At 55.4% G+C, this 18102-nt stretch overlaps 1 protein-coding gene across 1 annotated transcript in view; it reads right to left on the bottom strand.

Annotated features, from left to right (window-relative positions):
* The window catches only part of KIAA1614 (KIAA1614 ortholog), a 30839-nt gene extending 17634 nt beyond the window's left edge, over positions 1 to 13205 (bottom strand). Inside the window, exons 1-4 of the mRNA XM_004461855.4 lie at positions 12709 to 13205; positions 10040 to 10962; positions 9266 to 9329; positions 266 to 409 (exon numbers count right to left, since the gene is read on the bottom strand). Coding sequence (XP_004461912.2) covers positions 266 to 409; positions 9266 to 9329; positions 10040 to 10962; positions 12709 to 12773 — 1196 coding nt within the window. The 5' untranslated portion in view covers positions 12774 to 13205. The remainder of the gene's footprint in view (positions 1 to 265; positions 410 to 9265; positions 9330 to 10039; positions 10963 to 12708) is intronic.
* Positions 13206 to 18102: the final 4897 nt, after the last annotated feature.

Below are 18102 nucleotides of genomic sequence, written 5' to 3'. Positions count from 1 at the left end.
GTGGCCTCCAGCCGCCAGGACACTCGGATTAGGCTTCATTCACTTGGGTATCCCTAATGGCTAACTCAACCCCTAACACTCAGTAGGTCCTCAGTAAAGGTGTGCTGACTGACTAAATGAACGAAAGCAAGTGCCTGACGTGGGGAAATAAACATGCAGAAGGGAAGCGTGAACAGCAGCGTTTTGGCTAGAGCCCTCATCTTCTCCCTGCCCAGCCTTCCCTGCCCCAGCCCTCCCAGGCCAGCTGGATCTGAGCTGTGCTCACCGGCTTCCCTGGGCAACGGAGGGCACGATGTCATGGCTGGCACGGAGGGGCCGGGTCCTGGCCTTCACGCGGGCACGCTGCAGCAGGTGCGAGGCTTCTCCACGCCCTGGGCTCAGCGCAGGCTCTGGCTGGGGACCGAAGGTCCTGCAGGGCAGCACGCAGGCCAGAGCCGGCGGGGGAGGGATTAGAAGAGAATAACACGGATTAGAAGGGGCTTTGACAGTGCTGAGTGCTGGCTATGGCAGAAAGGGCCTGCACGTGCAGCCCTCCTCCTCCAGCTCCCGCACAGAGCGCACCCGCATCAGGCCCGCAGCCTGGGGAACCGCCGCGAGCAGCTCTGGGTGGGGAGCCGGCCAGGCCTTGGACATCTGCTCAGGGACTGGGGGCCCAGATCCCAGGAGGATCTAGAAAAGGGTAGGGACGTTTCCAGATTATTCCATTGTTCCTTCCTTGGGCAGACAGCAGGAGTTATCCGGAGGAGGGGGGGAGAAAAGGGCCTGAGGTGGTTGGCTGGGCCCGTGCCCAGACAGATGGCCTTCGCATGCATCACCTCTCTCTCCTGCCTCTCTGCACCCACCCACACGCCCACTTGAGCACACACGTGTGCACCGTCCTCCACGCCCGCTGCAGACACAAGGGATCGCGGCTCTGCCCATGACGGTTCTGGTCCGTTGCGGGAATGACACTTTTCTAAATCCTGGCGTCTCCTTGTCTCAGTCCCAATCCAAATCTGTCAGGCGTCAGTTCAGGGCTCACAGACTCAGGGCTGAGAGAAATATAGCTGGACCCAAACCAAGTCAGCAAGTGGCTTGATTTTCATAATAATCAGGGTCATGGGCGCCCTCACCACCTACCAGATGTGCTGCCTCCCCGGCCAGTCTGGAGCTGCTGAAAATGACAGCAGCCCTCCTTCAAAGCTGTCTCCCGACGGTGACATACAGCCAGCGCCGGCTTATTGCAAAAACAGCCGCCCACGGAGGAGCCGTTGTCTCCACGGGGCTCACGCTCACCAGCCAGGCTGGCCCAGGGCAGGTGTTCTCTCCACCTGACAGATGAGGGTGTTCCGGGGTGACAGGGACGAGGGCACAGAGCTCAAGGTCGAGCCTCAACCGAGCACAGAGCAGATGACGGCCTCCGGCATCCCTCCCGCTCCTCCTCTGCCCTCCCTCCCAGGGTCCTAACACAGGCCCAGATCCTGTGGCTGGCGTCAGACACACTCTCTGATGTGGCTTCAGCAACCCCGTCCTCACTGCCCAAGGCAGTGCTCATCAGGGAGGGTCCAGAGAAAGAACTCAGGCAGGGAGAGGCTCCGCTGGGTCTGGAGCTCAGCTCTGGGAGCCCCACCCCCATGCTTACCCACCTCTATGCCACCTGGAGGAAAGGGGTCTTGTCCTGGCAGGGGGCAGGCACCAGGAAGTCCCCTGGATGACAGGGACATGAGGGGAACATGCCTCCTGGGGTATCCTTGGACAAGCTTTGGGTAGACTCCGGTTTTGGTTGTTGCCCCCCCCCCTTATTTGCACCTCACCGTGCTTTGGGCCAGAGTTAAAAAGAATGCTAAAAAAAGGCACCATCTGTGTCTGTGAACCCTGGCAGCGCCCCGACACGGCTCTGGAAGGAGGAGGGCTCGACTGTGAAAGTCAGTCCCCAGGCCGCCAGCCCAGCGAGGCCTCCCTTGGCAGGCCCGGCCTTCCCCTGTTCGGAAAAGCCGGCTCCTCTGACAGGCAGCTGAGAGCAGCTGCGCTCCCCGGGGCTCCCGCTCTGACAGCAGAGATAATGAGGTTACCAGCCCGCAGAGACGCCCGGCAGCCACGGGCCCCTGGCTGCCCGCCTGCGCACACGGGGCCTTCCGGTGACAGCTGTGGTTCCCCGGCTGTCAGAGGCCATTTGTCACCAGACCTGCTGGGCAGGCTGGAGGGCGCCCAGGCAGCTGGCCAGATGTTGCCAGGAGCGTCCCTGTCCCCTCTGGGTTTTTATGCCATTCTCCGACTTTACTCTCTCCTTTCTGCTCCCTCCACCTGGAGCTGTTCATGTATCTTTTTTTTTTTTTTCCCATCAGCTGCCCTGCTCTGGTTCCTGGCAGGCAAAGCTAGTTTCTCCACTGATTAGAAAAGCAGGGCTCTTAGGTGCCTGGAGGCATTCATGTAGTATCAGAGTGGGGAGAAGAGGGGATAAGGCGGCCGGGGGAGTTTCCTCCCTGGGACTCAGTTTCCCCATCTGTAAATGTGGGAGGTGGATAGGGGAGAGAACTCACATGGCTACTCTGTGGGTCTGGGTCCTTGGCCGAGCAGCCTGGTGTGCCGCAGGGTGGAGTGGAGAGTTTTGAGGTTCTCTCCCAGGGGTTCACACTGCAGCTGCTCAGCTCCCAAGCAGCAGCAACGCCTACAACAAAGAGCTAATTGCTGGGAAGACCCCAGTTCCGTGAGGATCCCGCTGCCCCTCTGACCACCAGCATTCTAAGCTGCTTCACAAGCACAAAGGACTGCACCTGGTCCTCTCCGTCTTGTCTCCTATCCAGGCCAGTCTCCTGGGGGGGCATCCCAGTCAGGCAGGCGTCTGTAGTCAGGGGAACGGCCGTTGCCCTCCTGGCCATGGGGTCAAGGGGACAGAGTGGCCTCCTTCATAATCCTGGATGAAAATGATGAACTCTAGCAAGCCTGGGATTAACCCTTTCATCTCAGGTACATGAATCAAGGACACTCTGGAAGGCAGAGAGATGTGTCACTTCCCAGACTCCTGGATGCTGTAGGTACAGGGAAAATATATAGTGTGCAGTAAACACATGAACCTTTTTGCTAAAACTGTTCCATTTTTGTATATTGTGAAGCATTCTGATGACCAAGGATAGAACTCTCTGTCACACTATTTGCAGTTTCCCGAGTGAGGGCAAGAGGAAAAGGTGTGCCCAAAATTGATTCTGGGCCGTGCTCTCCATGAGGGCAGGGACCTCACCTTAGACATGCTTTTATGTGTGGTTGCAGAGGAGCCTTCCTCCCAGGACTGCAGGGTCCTGGCGGCACAAAGCCTCGACCGGAAGTTAATAGCACGATTCTGGGGCTACCTGCCCTGGTTCTAATCCCTGGAAGGCCACTTACTTAATGAGCTGTGTCATCCTCGGTGGATTACTAAGGGGTCAAGCCTCTATTTCCCCACCTGCTAAATAAGGGCTCCGTTGTCCTTAATATGAGAGAGACTGATTCTCTGAAAAGGGCTTAGCACAGGCTGGGCATTTGGTAGGATTAAATAATGTTAGCATTCACTATTATCATTACATCAGCAGTATCCTCATTGTCACGGCCCTCGTCATTATATCATCATCATGGTTTAAATTATTCTTACTTCCTTACTAAAGAAAGGATGGAAGCCCTAAATGGTAACTGAAATCACCTGCCAAGGAGTTTGCCTTGTCTGCCAGGGAATGGCATGGCCTGAAGAGCACAGCAGAGGGTCTGGGAGTGATAAGCCACCTTGTAGCTGCAGAGGGATTGGCAGTTTTGCTCTTGATCGTCAAAAGCCTTTGACAGGCGGCGGATGTAGCCCAGTGTTTGAGCGCCTACTTCCCACGTACAAGGTCCTAGGTTCAGTCGCCAGCCCTGGTACCTCAAAATGAAAAAGACGATTCCACCGTAGAGCTGGGAGCAGGAGGAGGCTGTTTGGTAACAGAGGGAAGCTGATGCTGAAACAATAGCAAGGCGTCCTCTCCGGGGAGAAGGAAGAGTGGGCGTCCTGAAGGATGGTTGCGGGAGAAGAGCTTCACCCAACAGCTTTAAAGGGATGCGGGCGGAGGGCCGCAGGGCGTTCAGGCACACTGGCCTCTCACAGCTGAGGACTGGGCCTTGGGGTGCAGACTGAGGGGTGACCGCGCAGCCAGGGCCTGGAGCACCCCTGCACGGTCCTGGCCTGCCCACCCCTGGGGGGCGGGAGGAGGCCTTCCATGCCTTGACCTTCAGCCCAGCCCCAGCCTGGCACAGGGCGGTTCCACACAAGACACATTCAGTCCTAGCCCCTGGTCCGGTGAATGTGCCCTTACTTGGAAGCAGGGTCTTTGAAGACGTGATTCGTTAAGATGAGGCCAGCCTGGGCTGATGGGCCCTAAGCCAGCACGACTGTGGGCCTTAGAAGGGGGGAGAACAGACACGGAAAGACGCGCAGGGCACTGTGCGTTACAGGCTAACCGCGGCCAGAAGACGAGAGGCGTGGAATGGCATGGGACAGACTCTTCCCCAAGGACCACAGACAACGTGTGGCCCTGCTTCTTGATTTTGGACTTCTGGAGACCAGTGATGTCTGCTGCCCCATTTGTGGTACTTTGTCACGGCAGCCCTGGGAAACTAGGACAGACAGTGCACCTGAGAGGCGCAGGCTACCACTGGTGGGAGGGGATGGGCATCCTTCCTTCTACTTAGGCTTTAGAACACTGGATAATTTGGGAGCATATTAAATATTTGAAAATCATTGCGTGGTAAAATTTAATTTTTGTTTTGTTTTCAGTGTTAGTCCTGGTGGGTTGGGAGGTGGATCGGGGGTTTCCCCCTGGGTCCCCTTTGTGTCTGCGTACCTGAGTTGGTGGGGACAGGACGGGCGTGGCAGGGGCTAAGCAGGTCAGGCCAGGGCCCAGCCTTCTTAGCTGCACCTCTGCCTTGGGGCGTCCTCAGTTACACCCGCAGCCCTGAGAATTCTGCTCAGTGCAGGAGGGCCTCTCCCCCAAGCTCACCCCTGGGCTCATCGGTCCCTTCCTGCTAGGGGCCCAGAGGATGCAGAACCTGACCCATGGCACATGTGCCAGGCCACAGGGCACTGAAACGGCCCGGCTTGCCCAGGAGATAAGGTCACCCTGCTTTTAGGGGGCACAGGAGGAAGACCATCATTGTCTCTCCGTTTCTGGCCGCCTTACTTGAACTCTAAACGCCAGCCTCTTCATCGATGGCCTCAGCTGCCCTCCCAGCCTGTGTCCGGAGGCCCCTGCCAGCAGGGGGCGCCACCTGGCCGTCTCATCATGCATTCCACCCCAGAGCTCCGCGAAGCGTTTCTGCAGGTCTTCCCCCAACTGCAGTGCCTCTCTTCTCCCATCGAGATCCCGTCAAGCCCACGTGGGGTTCCAGCCCTGGCGAGCCCTCATCGACACTCTTTCACGCCTGCCTCTGCCAAACATTTCTTGCCCAGTGCAGACACTAGGCAGGCTCTGGGTCCCAGTTTTTGCCTTCAAGGGGCTCACAGAGGAGATAGTGGCATTAACGACGGCCAAACGGGAGGAGGCAGATTGGATGGTAAGGCAAACAAGGAGGAGGAGGGCAAACACGGGAGGGCTTCTGAAATTATACTGCTGTACACACAGCGGTCAGTTCCTGGGGGATGCTCCAAAAACATCAGTTAAATATTAACTTTTAAAAGCTTGAGATTTTCCTACAGCCGGGCCCCTGGAGACACAGGCCAGCTGTCTGAAATTCTTTCCTGCCTGCCCCATCTTTAAATTAGAGTCTACAAACGGTTTGGGGGCAGGGATTTGACCCCTGGCATCCCAGCAGGGACTCAGGAATTGGGACCCCAAAGTCTGAGCTGCTGCGGCTGGCTCTCTGCTCTCATCTTCCCACGAACACCTAAGCCCCTTCCTGAGGGGCTGTGCACAGGCCACGTGGGGCAGGCTAGAGCCACCGCCCCTGCTGGAGCCTCAGCTTCTGTATCTGTAAATGGACACTCTTCCACCGCAGGGCTGAGGGGGAGGTAAATGATGGAGGAAACCCTCTGAGCTTCATCGCTCAAGTGCAAGTGAAACCCAGGGGCCCTCCCTTCTCCATTCGTCCCACAGCAGACCAATAACGGAAGTCCTTCCAGACAAAAGTCAGGCTCTTGGCCCCCAGACCATGCAGCAGTCCTGACTGGGACAGCTCTGGGTCACACAGCACTGCCTCTCAGACAAGACTGCCAGGGGCAGCCCTTGGCCACATGGGGTAGCCCTGGGGCTTTCTGTGTGCCCCACTTCCTGGGTGCTGGACCTTGCATAAGCATTGCATAGCTTGCTGATGTTGCTTTGGTTTCACAGATTTGTGTACTTTCAGCTCATGCCGGATTCACTCGGGATCCCAAGGCAATTACTAACCCTGGTATGCCCTCTCAGAGCCCCAAGGCCGAGCTGCTCTTGACCATTTTACAAAGAGGTCAAATCCTGGACCTGGAGTCTGGGGGGGGTGGCAGGGGCAATGGGAGGGGAGAGGGCAGAAGCAGCTCTGTGCACAGCACCCCATATCACTGTTCTCCCCTCTCCTTCTCTAAGGAGTCCAATTCCCAGACACAGCCCACGGCCAAAGTCACCTACAGCACCGGCCCCAGATACCCTCCCAAAGCACTTACCTCTCCCCTCATCTTTTCTCCCCAAATCAAAACCCCATTTCTAGAATCTATCCCAAGAGCTACTTATGAGGGAAACAAGCTTCTCCCATGGAGCCTGTCACCCACCCTTCTTCTTTGCCTATTTCTGAGAATAGAACTGGCTGCACAGAGGATGACTTGTGGCGGTGCCACCTAATGCTTAGAGCACACCAGCCTTGAGCTCGAATCCTGGCTCCAACCGTTCACAGCCGAATGACCCTGGGCAAGTCATTAACCTCTTCCTCTGTGGGGTTGTTACAAGGGTAACATGAATGCAGGTACAGTGCTTCTCACATAACGAGAGGTTGAAAATGGAACACCACAGGCTGATTCTCGCTGTGAACACCCCTCAATTATCATGGCCAGCCCCACAGCCCTGAATACTGTCGTGGGCTCTGCAACCTCCGTCACTTCAGGGCTCCCTGTCTCATTACCAGGCAGAGCCGTAGCAGTCGTGGACATAAATACATTTTGGGGTAACGTCATGCTGGTGACTGGATGGCAACACTGAGCTGCATGGATGCTAAACCTGACTGAGTGTGACAAGGGGCCATTTATTCCTCAAACCCTGTGACCTGAGGGGCCCCGCTGTCCCCTGCCCCTCAGAGCTCGTCCTGACTGACGTCCTGGGGCCCTCTGGGATGCTGCTGTGCCGGGGTCCTGAGCCCCCGGGTGCAGACGCGGAGCCAGGGCCCTGGGCCCCTGCAGCACTCCCAGGGCAGGGCGTGAGGGAAGTGTGCCCTTTCCAAAGGGGTCTTGGCAAGCTGAGCTACACAGAAGTGGGGGAGAGAGGGCGCCCTGTGGTGTCGCAGGCACCACTTTAATATCTGCCCAGGTGTCCCCTGGCTCTCCAGTCTGGGCGTCCACTCAGCAGGAAGCTGACTGTAGACTGTCAATAGAGACCAAGGGGCACCATGAATGTCTTTCCCAGCAAACCAGAGGGTAAGTTTTCCTCTCACCAACTCTATGCCTCCTCTGCTGGGCATTCTAAGGGGATGCTTAGTCTTTGAACTGGGTCCTAGAGTTATCCCCGATCATACATGTACCAGAGACACATCACACAATACACATAAATTCACACACCTACACATCTGACACACCGACACACACCCTACCTGAACCCTAACAATGGTCCAGAAACGCCAGTCCTGAGGATTTTACACAACCACCTCCTCCTCACAGGCCTCCTGCCCCAAGCCTGAGGACCTCCCCCTTTAAAATGGGGAGTTCTTATTACTTATTATCCAACATGAGTGTCAGGTGCTTTGGCTTCTCTCAATAGTGGCCCTGAACAAAATCCCCAGTAGCCTCCCCGTCCTTCTGTGCCTGGCATGGGAACAGTTGCAGCAAGATGAGGCACCAGCTCTTGCAGGACACAGGGTATGGGGGCCCAAACTGCCTCCTTTGCAGGCTCCACAAGGAAGGAGGAGAGGACAGAAGCAGGGCCTGATGTGACGGCAGAGAGGGGTGCAGAGTGCTGGGAACACCAATATCCTGTCTGCACAGTCTCTGGGGCAGGGCTAGGTGGGGATGAGATACTGACAGCTGTCCGTGGGAGCAGAAGAGACCCAGGAGGTAGGGGGAGCAGCTGTGACTCCAAATCACACACCAGGAGGAAGGGAAGGGCGGAGCCAGATGGCCCTCCCCCACCACCCCGCCGAGGTCTCTGCAAGGCCAGGGCGCTGTGCTACAGCAGGTGCGGCACCAGGGGACCCTGGCCGTGTTTCCAGAGGGTGGGCCAAACTGGGTGGAATTTATGCAGGGAGTAGCCTGATGATGGAGAACCGCGCTGACCTCTGCCCTCAGGGGAAAGCGCAAGCTCCCCGGGAGGGTGACGCACCGTTCCACTGGGGAAACGGGAGCCTGTCTTAGCCTCTGTGCCAGGAGCAGGGCACAGGTAGGCTGAGACCAACCCCGCGCAGACGCAGCAGCCCAGGCCCACAAGTGGCCCCCCACCCTCACCGCTGAGCCGACCCTTGTCACTCCACATGGCAAAGACACTGCCACGTCAGGACCAGGCCCCTTTTCGATGCCCCCCACCCCCATGTGCCCAGCTCCCCAAAACACTGAAGGGGGGATGAGCAAAGTCTATGGGACAGCATGGGGAGGCTGGAGGTCAATCCTCCAGCTCAGGAGGGGCCGAAATCCATTATATGGCTGCAGGACAGTCCTTTATTGATGGACTAAGAGCTTTGCAAGTGCATACTTCCCTAAAGATTTTGACAGCTATTATCTAATGTTAGCCTCACAACACTCCTGTGAAGTAAACCAGACAGACTGCTTCCCCAATTTAAAGACGAAGAGACAAAGGCCCACAGGGAATGGCTCCCAAGGATGCACAGCAGGTAGTCACTTCCCCAAACCCTGGGTGCACTATACTTTGCACTAAATAAACACTGCACTTGGTGGTTTTGCTCAAGGTGGTGGGTAGGCAGCAGCCCCCGGCAATGGGGGGCTGCTGGAGCCCTCACACAGTTTCAGGACGGTGCTCCCAGCACCCACCATCCACTAGCCTCCGGGCAGGAATTTGCCTCCCACTTGCTTTCACGGGCTCTCCTACTCTCCTGATGCTGAGTAAATGGGGGGCCGCCCACGAGGAAGGAGGGGGAGAAGACGGGGGCTCCAAGCTCTTACCTGTTCTGGTCCGAGTCCTGCAGGGAGATGCCCGAGTCCCAGTCCACTTCCCCCGCTGGTCGCTCTAGGGCCCAGAACAGAAGCAGAGCTCAGGGCCGAGCTGGAAGCTGGCCTCTCAGCACGTAATGAATATCAAGGAGAAAGCCTTCTCCAGAAGCAGCGTGCTCCCCAGACAAATTTGATCCCCCTGCCCGCGTCTCAGAGAGAAGGAGGCAGATGCTGGCCCAGTGACCGCTGGGGACACTGCATGGGCCGAGAGGACCACCTGGGTCATCTCAGGTGAGGCATGAAGAGTGAACGTCTGGAACAGGGGGGAGGGAAGGGAAGAGGCTGCCTCCCCAGGCCCGAGCACTTGCACGTCCATCTGAGTAGCGCTCTTGCCTGAGCTTGGGTCAGCGGGTGGCCCCCCCCCGCCAACCTCTTTGGTAAGGGTTCCCGTCTGCTTGCGTCGCCCAAATGGGGCCATGAGGTCCACAGAGGGATGAGGACAGGCCATCGGAGAGGAGGAAGAGAGAGCCACTCTGGGAAGGGTTAGGAGCACAGTGAGGGCGTCATGGTGGCCCCACCCCCAAGCACAGAGGGGGACAAAAGGGGTCTTCAGACGGGGCTGGCTGTGAGATGGTAAAGTCTCTAGGTCAAGGCCAAGAATAAGAGGACAGCCTGAGGATTCTGGTGACAGGCAACTGGGCTTTCCCACCTTTGTGCCTGCACCGCCCCTGGCACCATCTTCCATTTCCCTCCTCTTGGACCGCACCACCCAGACCCAAGCCTCACCTGGGGCAGCTCGGTCCCAGGATGGAGTCCAGGTCAGGAGCCCTGGCTTGGGGGGCCCCTGCCCCGAAACCCTCAGCATCTCCTGCAGTAGAAGCCGGTTCCTCTCCACCTGGTCAGACAGGGTCGAGGCGCTGCCCCTGGTGTCCAGAGCCCCCAGGTCTCCAGCTCTCCAGAGCCCCCCCAGCAGGGCCATGCTGGGGACAAAGTCCTCCTCGGAGACCAGGGACATGTTGTCCGGGTCACCCCCTGTGGCCGGACCATCTCGCGGGGAGTATGACCTTCTTTTGCTCAGTTTGGGCATGTGGGTGATTCTGTTACAAGAACCCGGGCCCCCGGGCTGGCTTGGAGTAACTCTGTGGACGGGGCTCTCTTGCGAAGAGCCGGGCCTTGGCAGCTGTCCTTTCTTGTGATCAGGCAGCATCTCTGTTGCTTCTGGAGGCCACGGGCTCCTCCAAGCCCGTGGGACAGGGAACCTGGGAGGCCTGGGGCAATGTTTCCTGGCGGGTTCCTCCTCATCGGCACAGCTGTCATCTGGGCTCTGAGCGTGGGGACCTACCAGAGCACCTGGCTTGGAAGGCCCCTCTGCTGGAGCCTCAGCTCCACCAGCCTTGGCTGCCCGGCTTTTGGATTTCTTGGGGGATGGCTGCTCATGGGGGGTGGGGCCTGGACTCACCCCCTGTTTGCCTGCTGTCCTCTTCTCCTTCAAGGCCCTGACCTTGGACTCCAGTACAGAGGGGCCTTGGAGCTGCACCCCCCATGCTGTGGGAGGGTGGGGGGCTATCAGGCTGGATGTTCTGTCCTGCTGGGGGCAGGAACAGGGCTTCGGGAGATGGCCGTTCTCTAGCAGCTGTTTGGGGTCACTTCTCTCCACAGCTGAGCTCACTGCCATGGGGATGGCTGCTCTGCTCACTATCTTGGGCCCTCTGGAAGAGAAAAAGGACAGCGCTTCTGAGACCCTGTACCCTTACAGGCTCCAACAACTTCCTGGACCCCCAAAGTGCCTTGGTGTTGAGCCCTGTCCAGATGAGAATAACTTGCGGTCAGAGGAGGGGGCACCCTCTCGATCACGTGAAACCACTTTGAAAAGTACAGCTCATTGGATGGTTTGAATAAATTATTGTTGATTTTTTCCTTCCAACTCTGAGTGGTGTTCTAGTTTCTGTATCCCCATTTGCAATGGGGTAAAATGAAGCTTCAGATGACCACTATCCCTATGCCACATGGGGACCAGAGTGCAAACTGGGGCCAGATTTCCCAGTCCCTGGCCTTTTGCATCACTAAGTTGTGTCCCAGTGGAGGATTCCTCATCTGCTAATAGTCAACATGCTCGCCCCTTTCCACGGGGAGTCAGCGTGGGTGGCATGCTTCAGGAAAACTATCAGGCAGGACCTGACCCTCCGGTGGAAGGTGCTGCATCCCAGGCTGGCCCATGTCCCCAGTACATGAGCTACAGGGCCACAGCATGGGGACATCGCTAACTCCCATCAGGCATCTGGTCTGTACCAGGCAGGACTGCAAGTATTTTCAGATACACTCTCAAACAATCCTCAAGCAATGGTCAGAAAAGTATTACTATCCCCATTTTACAGATGGAGAAACTGAGAAAAGTATTATTATCCCCATGTTTACAGATGGAGAAACTGAGGATCAGAGGAATTATGCCACACAAGAGCTAAGGGAAGGTCCCACTTGGCATGCAAAACTTCTCCTTCCAAGACTAGGGCTCTTTCAAATCACTTAGTGATCATTTAACCCCACTCTTATTCCATAGGTGAGAATATTAGGTCCAGAGGTGTTAAGTGACTTGCCAGCGTCACTCTGCTCCATAGTGGAATGCCTGACATTCAAGTTGTGATAGGCAAAGAAAGTGAGTGCAGGATTTTATTCACCAAGCTTGGGATGTGCACACATACATACCATAATGTCTTAGTATTATTCTGCTCTCTGTGGAACTGCTCACACATCTAGATATACCCTACTTGAAGTAAACTGCATGCATAAAGATCCACATTTACATAAACTAGAGGCTAGGAGTTAACTATTTACGTCATATATTGACGAAGGATCCGCCACAGAATTCTTTTAAACAGCAAGCCACTCCGTAGTTGTTTACCATTCAATTTATACTCAACTTTTGGGTAACAAATGTATTTTATAAAGCAAAACTCATACAGTTTAAAATATCACATCGGCTTTAAGTCAGTGATACTTAAGGTGTAACTTTAGACTGGAAATCATTTACTCCACCAGTTATTCTAGATTTTACCAAGTTTGTTTTTGCAATCCAGCCACCTAGTCCTCTTTCCTAAGGTCAAAACCAGAAAACGGGAGTTTACCGTGCATACTTTGTTAGATTTAAATAACTTTTGAGGCGTAAACTCTGGAACTGACATTCCAGAGATAATCCATCTCCGGAGACCTTAAAGAATGAGGCCCTCCTATTGGGGTAGTTTGGGCACAGTCTTTCAGGAAGAATGTTAAGCTTGCAGCTGTTTCTATGACCCAAGTATCTGCTCTAACTCAGAAAAGCTGAAATGAAGATGGACGTGAAGGGCGGGCCTCCCCCATGACCCTTCCCGCCGTGCGACCGTGGGTGGCCGGGATCCCCGACTCTGCAGCCCCCCACCCCGACCCGGCCAGCCCGGGCGCCTCGCCTCGTCCATACTCACTGAGGGCCGCCGGCGGCAGATTTGGCGGCCGCCGCTGCCACCGCCTCCTCCTCCATCCCTTCCATCCCTCGGAGAGGCGAGACCCTCTTCTAGACCTCTCCCCCTCCCAGGCCCGCTTCAGGGTAGGGGAGACGCGCAGACCCGAATCCGGGGCGGGCGGGCTCCGGCCGGGGTCTCCGCGAGGGCGGCCCGCAGGCCTCGCCCCTCGGGGCGCATCCGGCCCGGGGCCCGGGGTCTCCCCGGGCAGCTCCCGGCCCGGGCTGGGTCCGGCCCCACCAGGCGCCCCGCGGACCGCGTCCTCCCGCCCAGGCTGGGGAGAAGCGGAGTCGGGCCGGGGAGGGCGCTGGCGGAGAAGCAAGTGGCATCGGCTGCGAGTTCACGGCTTTGCCATTACGCGAAAAGGGGCCAAGCCGGGCGTCTCTCAGGGCCGGGAAGGGAAGAGAAGGCGCAGGAGAGCGCAGAGAGGAGGGCGGAGAGCGGAAGGGGCTGGAAAAGCCGGGCCTCCTGCCTCCCCTCCCGCCCCCCCGGCCTTCGCGGCCCCTCTGCCCTCGCCGCGGTCCGGCCCGGCCCCGGTCCGTCCCGGCCCGGCCCCGCGGGCCAAGTGGCGCTGCCGCTCCCCGCGGCGCGGCCCGGGAGCAAGTTCCTCTCACCCGCGAAGGGGCGGGAGGAGAACCTAGGAACGGGCCTCGAGTTTGGGAACGGCGGGCCGCTCGCCTCCCGCGCCCGCCGCCCGGGCTCGGCCCCGGGGACTCGCCGCGATCCGAGGTCCCCGAGCGAGCCTCGGGCGCCGAAGGAACTGGGGGCACCGTCCCGGGCGCCCCGACATAACCCTTTCCAGGCAGAGCGGCGAAGCGAAGGCGCCCAGGGCGGCTGCGCGCTGGGTCGGCCCCCAGCCCTGCGGCGAGCGCGGGAAGGGAGGCCTCGCGCAGAGCTGAGCAGGGGACGCGCGCAACCCCGGCAAAGGCTGAGAAAACACCATGTTCTCCCCGAGCCACGCGGGGTGGCTTGAAACCCTACACCCAAGGCTTGCGAGGGAGGAGGCGCAACTGTAGGGGGTGGGCGCTAAGGAATGCCCTTTGTTCAGACTTTTTTAGAGTCCAGGCTCTCCCGGCTTGGGGCCGTCCGCACCGCCTCAGGGCGCTGGGAGGTCAAGGTCACTTGTTTCCGCTTTCCAGAGGCGAGATCGATTGAAAGACCAGGGTCGGCCATCCTGTCCCGCCAAGGAGAGCCCGTGTCCGCACTGCCCGCGCTTTGGGCAGAGGCCGTGTTCTCCGGGCCCCGGGGACCCCGGAGAGACCTTGGCACTGTTTCCAGACCTGGAAAGATGTAGCAGCAAGGAGTTTTACCTGCAGCTCTGGTCCAAGAGCTTTCTTTCTCTCCAGGAAAAATAAAAAGAGGGAGCTCCCCTTTTTCCAAACCTATTTTTTCCACATAAGACAGGAAACAATAAGAGTTATGACTCAGGAGATGGCGGAAATCTCTACAAAGGCAAAGCGCTCGTTCATCTCCCTTCAGCCAACAAGCATGTCTCTCACGTATGGGCTGACCCCTGTGGACTTGACATGTGCCCTTCGCTCACCATCTAGGTGGCAGGCACACCGACAGGAAGGGCTGAGTGAGGGTGCTAAGTGCCTGCGTAGAGGGTGCAGGGGGAGGAAGGAGGGCTCCCAGAGGAGGTGGTGCCTCTTGAGAGAGAAGCTGCCCTGCAGGAGGTGGGGTAAGCGGGGCATTCTGAGCGCCACAGCCCCAGGCCTGAGAGCAGCTGGCTGAGGGGCTCTTAGTGGATTGGCCTTGGGCTAATTCAGGAACCTGAGAGATTATTTAGGGCAGCCCTCTGTATTACTGCAGGAATGGGCCCAAGGTCACACAGCTCTGGTGACAGGTGGGTCTCCAGACTCTGGATCCGGGGCTCCTGCATTCAATCCCCTGCCCCCTCCTTGTTCCCAGAGCAAGCAGATTCTCCAGCAGAGCCTGTCCTGCTAGCAATTAGTGCTGATCACCTAGAAATACAGAAACAGGCACCATTTATGGAGGGTGTACTGTGTGCCAGGCATTGGGCTAAACATGTTAAAAACTATGTCATGTTGCAACCTTAAGAGATGGAGGCTGTTTATTGTCTTTGTGGAGGTTTGAGATTATTTCATGAATCCCAAAAAGAGAAAGATTATGTTTGTAAACTGATCTATTCCTCTGGGTGTGATACCCTTCGACTGAGGTTGCTTTGATTGAACTAGGGCTTTTTGATTTGACTTCATCAGTGGGCGTGACTCAGGTTGAATCCCCACCCCCTGGCGGGTCTAATACAAACACACAGGAAGACACAGGGAAAGAGAGAGCTCTGTCATTTTTCATCCTGCCGTGTGGCAGGATAAAGCTCAAACAGCTAAAACCCCGGCGAGAGATGAGCCATTTGCCTGAGAGTTTGCAGCTGACCTTGGGAAGAGAGCAAGAGAGGTGAAGCTGATATAGGAGGCCGGATAGAAACAAGCCCTATGCCAGGAGAGAAAGGACTTCACTTAAGCATGAAGCCTCAGGAGGAAGAGGAAGCCCAGAGGGGAAGGCAGAGACCCGCCAGAGATCGACCACCATCTTGCTTCAACACACAGCAACTGACTGGTGAGAAAGCAACCAGGAGTTGGACTTTTTACGGCCTTGCAACTGCAACTTTTACTCCAAATAAATACCCTTTTTAAAAAGCAACAGATTTGTGGTACTTTGCATCGGCACCCCTTTGGCTGACTAATACAATCTCCTTTCTACAGCTAAGGAAACTGAGTCTAAGTGCTCTGCCCAAGGTCACAGAGCTCACCAGCAGCAGGTCTTGTAGAGCCCAAGGCCCTCGCATCAACCACACTGCACAGTAGTGCTGTCAACAGCATCCTGCCCATTCAACATGGGAAGATTTAACTTAAAAAGCTCCAAAAAAATTGTGAAAATAATTGTGAATGTGCCACCCTGGTGTCTTTCCTTTCTGGGTCCATCTCACTTCCTTGTTCCTGCCCTCCAAGCGAAAATCCTGTAAACCATGCACAACTCCGTCCTGTCTTCCATGTGCAAAATCAAACCTAACAAAAGCACTGTTACTATTATCAGGGACCGCCTATGAGCTAGCTATTCCATATGGAGTGTCTTAAAGTTCTACAGCAACCCTGCCAAGTAGGTATGATGCTTCCCCATTCTAGGGATAATGAAATCAGGGTGCAGAGGGTTTAAGCGACATGTCCAAGAAAGGGCACACAGCTATTATACCCAGGATCTGAACCAATTCTGTCTGAATCCAAGACCTGCCTTGCTTCTTCTTTTCAGAGGGATTTCCAAGCTCATTCTTAATGGTAACTTCCCCATGATTTCTGCCCCCTCCACTCCCTGGAGAAGTTAATGATCTATAAGGCAAGTTACTGCAAGTTCCAACAATGGCTTAATGTTTAAAGGAAACCTGACCCCAACCTTTTGAGATGCAAATAACCACTTCCAGTTTATCTATTAAATGTATTATTTTTCACTAAAGGTAGGGGTGTGTATGTGTGTTGTGGCAGTGATGGGGCAGGGGTGGGTTCAAATCTACAGAGAGCCCTTTTTAAAAAGCCAATAAGGAAACCCTTTGGATGCTACTAAGTTATCATGATGTCCATATAGCTGAGGATACTTCTTATGCATCTGGATTCTGGGTAGTCAGTAAATATTTGGTGAGCTCCTAGTATGTGCCAGGAACTAGAGAGACAAAAGTTAATGCCATGGACCCTCCCCTTGAGGAATTTCTGGTCAAGGGGTGGGCAGGTGCAGGCATGTAAAGGGGCTTTCCGTATAATAAGTACCCCATTGAGATCAGCACGGGGTTATAGGGCAGGGTGCTCACAAGAATGGCTAGACTGAGGAGTGTGTGTAAGATGGGAGGGGCTATCGTGGAGAACTGGGTTTTAGACAATGAGCTGGAATTAGTCAGACAGAGGAGGGGTGGGAAGCTGAATTTCAGGCAGAGGTGCATAAACAAAGGTATCCAGGGGTGAAACTGCCTGATTTCAGTGTTACCAACTATAAAAATCGAGCTGGGAACATTTGCATGATTGTTTTGTATTATATTATATATATTATATATATAAACCAAGCTGGGAAAGTCAAGGGGGGGTGGGGATGAGGCTGGAGAGCAGGGGTGGCGTGGGCTGAGGAGTGGGCTGAGGAGACCTGACCCCAGCCTGCCAAGTGAAGAGGGCTTGGAGGGGGTTCTAGGTAAGGCCTTAGCCCTGCAGTGTGGCAGTCCTTATGCTGGGGAACTGCCTATTTCCTCACACATCAGACCCTGTCAATACCAATTTTTGGAAAGAAATTTAGGAGGAAAACAAATACATGGTAAATAGCCATCTTGCAGCCCTCTTCTTCCACTTGAACTTCTCAGGAAACCCACCATCCCTATAAACCTCCTGTAATCTACTCTAGATCAGGGGTTCTTAACCGTTTTTGTTCCACGGACCTCTTTGCCAGTCAGGTGAAAACCACGGACCCCTTACTTAGTCCACACTATGTATTTCATAAATATATCATGCCTGTACCAACACGTTCCCCCAAGAATAATGTTTTTCTGAATTTCAATTCAACCTCATGGACCCCTGGGTAAGAACCCCTGCTCAAGAAGAAAACACAAGTCTCACCCCTCCTCCCCATACACCCCCAAGGGGCTCTGAACCTCAGTTTGCATAAAGAGCCAGGCAGGGTATGGAAATCTGGTTTGACTTAGGATGAAGGAAAAGGTGAGAGAAATGGTCCTTGAAGGTCACACTGTTCGAGCCAGGTGGGGTAGTGTAACTGAAGGTTAAGAATTAACAATTATAATTGCTAAATCATTATATAGATGTCTTTATATTATAAAATAGAGAAGGTTAAACCAGAAGTTACTGCAGTTGGCTAGAGTGGTCCCAGTTCTCTAGCCAGCTCACTCTAGCACACCCTCTGTGTCTGCTTACTTTGGGATGTGACCACTCCACCCTGCTCTGTTTAATATCCACAGGGAAACCCTTGTGACTGACCTCCACTCTGTATTTTCCTATCTCAGAACCTTGATCTCTGAAGATGACTGTGACTTTCTAAGCCCCCTGGCTTGGGGTTCACCTCCAGCTTGTTCAACCCCTTAATGTTTATTAATGAAGGAACCTGTGTCTACCTCCACCCCAATTACTCATTAGCACCCTGATGTTATAAAATATTAGAATTTCTGCAGGTCAGGGAGGCAGTTTTTGATCACTGACCTCCTTTGCTTGTGCAACCACATAACTTTTCTCTCTTTGAAACCCCGGTGCCTCCGGAATTGGCTATAAAGACGCTTCGGGAGAAAAGAACCAGCCTTTGCTCGGTGTGGGTAGGAATGGAGGTGGGGGACACCTCTGCCATTCCTCCAGGATC

Source organism: Dasypus novemcinctus, chromosome 13 (genome assembly GCF_030445035.2).
Source record: "Dasypus novemcinctus isolate mDasNov1 chromosome 13, mDasNov1.1.hap2, whole genome shotgun sequence".
In the NCBI taxonomy this organism is placed as follows: domain Eukaryota; kingdom Metazoa; phylum Chordata; class Mammalia; order Cingulata; family Dasypodidae; genus Dasypus; species Dasypus novemcinctus.
This window is presented reverse-complemented; position numbering and strand designations above follow the sequence as displayed.